The sequence below is a fragment of the Carassius auratus genome, chromosome 1 (genome assembly GCF_003368295.1).
Source record: "Carassius auratus strain Wakin chromosome 1, ASM336829v1, whole genome shotgun sequence".
NCBI classification, from domain to species: Eukaryota; Metazoa; Chordata; class Actinopteri; order Cypriniformes; family Cyprinidae; genus Carassius; species Carassius auratus.
The window spans coordinates 24,959,795-24,965,794 of NC_039243.1; the positions used below are offsets into that span (position 1 = coordinate 24,959,795).

At 35.0% G+C, this 6,000-nt stretch overlaps 1 protein-coding gene across 1 annotated transcript; it reads right to left on the minus strand.

Annotated features, from left to right (window-relative positions):
- Nucleotides 1-2,666: 2,666 nt before the first annotated feature.
- Nucleotides 2,667-6,000, minus strand: LOC113058390 (alpha-crystallin A chain-like). The gene is made up of 3 exons (XM_026226635.1): nt 5,615-6,000; nt 4,782-4,904; nt 2,667-3,549 (listed from the first exon to the last, which is right to left on the minus strand). The coding sequence occupies exons 1-3, from the start codon at nt 5,804-5,806 to the stop codon at nt 3,343-3,345; spliced, it is 522 nt and encodes a 173-aa protein (XP_026082420.1). The 5' UTR covers nt 5,807-6,000; the 3' UTR covers nt 2,667-3,342.

The window sequence follows — 6,000 nt, forward strand, 5'->3', positions numbered from 1 at the left end:
AGTATGACTTGTTATGCGCTGAGCAGTGGAGGGCGCAAAATATTAAACATTTAATGTCAGAGGCCTTTCGTCCAACGTTATTAAATTAGCAATTTTAGAGATGAAAACAACCAATACAGCTGATGTTTCGTCTGTGTCATCTGCAGGAAAGGTAACGTTACCATTTTCGCCGAGATTAAGTTTTTTTTTTTTTTTTTCTTGAGAAGCTTAAGTTGATGAAAGAGTTTGTGAAAGTGTTTAGCAGCTAAATAAGCTAATTAATTATTTGTTTGATATTTCTTTACTCCTGTAAATAAAAAGAGAATTTCCAAATAGCTGTTGTCAAAAAAGCATTTTAATAAAGTATGATCAAGACAAACGCAAGCGCCAGAATTACCACACGAGGTCACTGTTCAACTTTTAACTATCTCACGTTCAATTAAATTTCAGAAGTTTGGTACTGTGCTGTGCATTATATAGTTATAGTTAAACTGTAACGTTTGTCCTCCTCTAACAGTAAACAAAAACGGTCCTGTGTGTTTAAAGGATATGTAGGATCAGACTGCTTTGTCCGAGTCAGAAAGCGAGACTTGGAGAAACTGGAGGCTGAAGTCAGGACACTACGAGAGATTAAGCAAAAAGTAATCAATAGTGACTTTATTGATACTATACATAAAGGACAGTCTCTGGACGCATGTAAGCAAAAACTATTTCAGTAACAGTGATCAGTTATGGTACACATCAATGTGGAAAAATATGCAAACATGGCTTAAATTACCCTATGTAATGGACATTGTTGTTCCGCGAAATTCCGAATTTAATATTAAATTCGCTGTAATTTGAATAAAATTATCGAGACCCTGCAGGAACTTGAATTTTATTAACAGGAACGTAAATTTGTTGAATTGCAATTCGAAAGAACCCAACCCGTTATGCATCCTGAAAACAAATAAAGCATTCTTTCGCTCTGGTTCACAAAAAACTGCTATGTATGTATTTGTCACTTACACAAGATAAACAAGGCTTTAAGCCAACATTCAAAGTTTTTAAATGTATTTAGTAAAAATGACATTTCATTAATTTCTGCTACCTTACATATTACTTCGAATTAGATTTGAATTTCAATTAAGCGCCCTGTTTCCCAGATCAATTCAAATTTAAGAGACTGTCTCAATTCAATTCTGAATGGTGCACAACCTTGTTTACAGCATTTGCCTGTATAAATGTTAATTCTGATTTTAAGATTCCTTATTGTCCTTATTGTTTTATTTATTTGTTTTATTTGTTTCCTTATTGTATTGTTGCTTCTGCTGCCTGTCATCTTAAGACTACAGCATATAAATACTCACAGGTGGAGCATTTGAAAAAATTGGAAATAGAGGATCAAACCCTTGACAGTCCTTCTGTGGAGTCCAGAAAATCACGGAGACACAATCCCCCATATGACTCATATGAAATTGTCCTACTTGCCAAGTAAGTTTGAAGGAATCTCTAGAGAAATTATACTCATTATGATCGGTCTATTCACGGAAGTATTGCAGACCCCCAAATACATACATTTTCACAATATGTACTTGTTTAGAATTTAATTTAAAGTGTTAGTTCACCCAAAAATGTTATCAGAGTTATATAAAAAAAATTATTTGATCGTTCAAACTTTATCATTGGAGTCAGCAGGTGATGCATTCCTTCAGTCCAAAAGAAGTTAAATAAAAAGCGCCCTTCCATAAAAAACATGGCACGGTCTCACATGGCTCCGGGAGGTGAACAAAGGCATGCTGTAGTTACTCAATGCATTTTTGTTACAAAGAATATATTCATATCAGAGGAAGCCATAAATGTGTAATCTGAAGAAAAACTTGGTTTTAGTCAAAGCATAAACTTCATGGCACAAAAAAAAAACAAAAAAAAAACTAGGCGTTGCTTTTTTATTTATTTATTTATTTGTTAATTAAAAAGTATATTTAATTACAATATACCTAACAAAGTAATGGGTAGTTTAAGGTAATTACATGGATGAAGGTAAGGTTTCAGGGTAGGTTTATTGTTCATATTTACTTCATATTTTTTACATGTTAAAATGTTTTTTCTTTTTAAAGTCAATTTTACAAAATCTCATGCTTGCTTTATTTGTCAGTACATTAGTCATACAATGTAAAAAATAAAAAAAGCAATTTAACCCATAAATTATTAATATACTGATACAGCAATATGAAATAATATTTATAATAATAATAGTTAATTTAGATACTTTGTAGATAACCGTATGTGTTCTATATGTAAAGATTACTGGCAACACAATTTTATGCTAAAACACATATTAACAGTAGCCCCAACTGAATGAAAACCAATCAACATATAATCCATCGGTAGTCCCTATCACAAAGAGTAGATGTTTGAAAAAGAGAGGGGACGTTTTTGGGTTGTTTCAGATACCAGTTCTCTCCATTTTATAAAAAATCTGGATATGTCTTTCTTATTTGTAGCTTTATTTGTTTATGTTTATTTGTAGTAGTAAACATATGTGCATCATTCAAAATCTCCACAATAATATAAATTTAAATCAGCTAGCTAGTGATATGTGCTGGTATAAATAATGTTAGTATTTTTAGGTTACCATTTTTTTCAGTGTATGATGTATGTTGTGAATAGGATTACATAGCAAAAATACAACAAACAAGATTTTCTTAATGGTTAATGGTACAACTTTATTTATTTATATTTAATCACTTTTAGTAGACCCCTGAGGAGTCAGTAATAAGTAGAACAGGGTTAAACCCTACAAGACAAGAAAAAGTCAATGACAAGAGAAGTCTAGAAAAGAGGTCATGACACAGGCGAGGAAGGAGGCCGAGGTATGACTAGTGATGGAATCTCCCTTGGATTAACCAAGCCCTCCAACGCTTCTTGGAGCATAAGTTCTCCAGCTGTCTTATCCTATACAATAAATGATTATACTTTTAAATAATGATTACTCTTATTGTAGCCTATATCACCAGGATGGTCAAAAATCTGAGCAAAGACTGTTTGCAATTTATAATCTGACTAGAGAGGAGCGTATAGGCTTGATTAAGAAATGAGACCCTCAGCCAATCATCCTGATCCATTTCCTGTGTGTCATTAAAATTGAAAACAATCATAGTGGATTATGGAGATTATTAGCTAGTGTAGTCTAATGAAAGAAGTTATTAAGTCAGATATACACTGACATCCTTTAAAGTGGAAATGGGAGGAAGGGCTTATTTAATCATAAATAATAGAGGATTTGCTTAAATCCACCTTTAGATGCCCTCTGAAATGAAAGCCCCCTGTGAGTCCCACCCACACCTTTATTCCGCCACCTGGCTGTGGGGAGAGACCCGTCTAAGAGGAGGAGCCTGAGTTGGTCTTGTCCTCCCGGGTAACAGGGATGGTGTGATCTCCACGACCAGCCTCTATGCCACCAGTCTTGGGTCCATAAAGAGTAAGCAGGCCATCAGCAGACAGTGTGCAGGTGATAGCAGACTGGTCCACGTTAGAAGGCAGACGGTAGCGGCGGCGGAACTCACGGGAGATGTAGCCGTGATCATCCTGAGGAGCCAAACAACAAATATTAAGGAAAAGGCTACGTACATTTTCATAAACCCATCATGTACAGACAGCAGAGATATTACTACTGTAGCTCTTCACCTCATGACCTGAGCAAACATTCACTATTTGCTCTTAGCTGACCTGAAGATGTGCCTGTTCTATTGTTGGAAAACTCAGTGTGGTAGGAAGGTTTTGAAATATTTCCAGGAAAGATTAAAATCGGCCAAATTATTATACTGTGGAATAAATTTGTAGAAATAGGAAGGAATCTAAATAAAATCCCTATTTTAGTAATCCACTTTCAAGTACTATTTTAAACGTTTTATATAGACAAGCATATAAAATCCATATTTAATTAATATAAATTATATTTATATATAATCAATGTAAAGGTAAATCCTCAAAATCTAGATACCAATTTTCATGTTGATAACATTTTACAGTAACGTCCATGTTAATAGTTAATGTTAGTTAATGCATTACTATTGCATGATCCATTCATTTTTTTACTAAATCAGAATCTTGTGGCAAATCAGTTTACTCTTTTATCACAAATATGAAATTATACATTTGACTTTTAGATTAGATTTAGATTAGTTTGATCCTTATTACATTAGTGTTGATTTGAGCCCATATACTGCCGTGTATGTATCAGTACAGTTCAACAAGCACTGCCCAAACCAGGATTTCATGTATCAGGTCAGACAAAACAACAGCTTTAGGTCAAGTCATTTTAAAACACTCTACCAATAAATCCCTGGAAAGATTAGCCACAAGCCCTTTACTTGTTTTTAGGGACACCAAAAGGCTATGACACAAACATTCAGAGAAATTGGCTCAAGTATTCCTCATCTGTGCTTCCCTTAATGCTACTGAAACATGCAAATAAATTCATAATACTGAAATAGTAACTATGGGGATAAACACAGTTTATTAGCACTTACCCTAAGTATTATACTGCAATACTGTTACATAGTTCACTGTTCACTGATCATTGTGATGCAAAACAAGCTAAAGCACTGTAAATAAATCATTATTAAAACAAGAGTTCAATCATTTAATGATTCGCAACTGTACAGGTCACATACCAGATTACTTCCATTATTAGAAAAATCAGTATAGCAACTGATGAGAATATTTGGATGGTCAATTTAATTTCATTGTAAGTTTCTTATTGCACACATACTTATTGAACACATTTCCTGTAATGTCTGAATGAGCTGTGACCTCACCTGTCTTTCTGCATGCCTGCCCTGGATCTCCACATAGTCATCTGTCACCTTGACATTGAGCTCATCAGGAGAGAAATGTTTCACATCCAGGTACACTGTGAATTTGTCTCTGTCAGACCTCACCTGCAGAAAAGGCACAATGCAGTTTCATCAGTGTGGTGTTGTTTGCTGCTAAGGATACATAAGGATTTTATATTATTTCAGAAAAAAAGAAAGAAAGAAACTATTGCCACAAAATGAATGAAAAACAAATCTAGCTGGATATGATTCATAAATTATAATTTCACTGGTTGTTTCAACATTAGGTGAATAGTAGGCTGTTACTTAATTTCTTTCTTAATTCTTTTCTGTAAACTTAAGAGAAAGGGGTACTGGTCATTTTCTCCATACATTTTTCTACTTCTCTCTCTCTCTCTCTCTCTCTCTCTCTCTCTCTCTCTCTCTCTCTCTCTCTCTCTCTCTCTCTCTTACAGTGTTGCATTCTCCAGTTTGTTAATTTCTCCCTTTAAGGCTTTGGTGTGTCTTTTGTCAAAATTAGGCATTATTTTTCTTTTTTCTTTTTCTTTTTTATCTTATTTGCAATTTAATTCCTGGAGTCTGTAAGGAAATACTCTAAAATGTATTTTCTGAAACCTTGTAGCATTAAATGTTTGAGTTTTACCTCCACAATATACTTCACTTTGAGGTGATACTAATTCTTTATATGCTCTTTGTCAAAAAGATGACTTAATGCATATATTTAATAAGCAACCCCTGTTTGGGCTTGAATCAACAATGGGATTTTACGATTCTAAATCTAAATCTTCTCAGTTCACAGTGAAGCAGGTCATTACCTCAGAGAAGCCCGCGTTGGAGGAGTCCAGCAAGCTGCGGAAGAGTGAGTGTCGATGGTAAGGGCTGAGACTTGAGGCAGCGAAGGGAAAAAGGTCATAGTCGAACAGGCCTTCTCCAAAGAACTGGTCGAAGAGGCGGGTGGGGTAGCCCAGGGTGCGTCTAAACCAGGGATGTTGGATGGCAATATCCATAATGTCAGGCTTGGAAATTCGCAGCTTGGATTAGCTAAAAGTAGACTGGAAATTTTCAACCTGTTGTGACTATTTGCACCTGTAAATAGGAAATTTTTCAAGGAGATGTGGACTGAAGGCAGGTATGAGGAGGCTGATAGAGGCTGGTACAGTAGACAAAGATCCCAATGATGTGCGCCGTTCCCAGTGAAGGC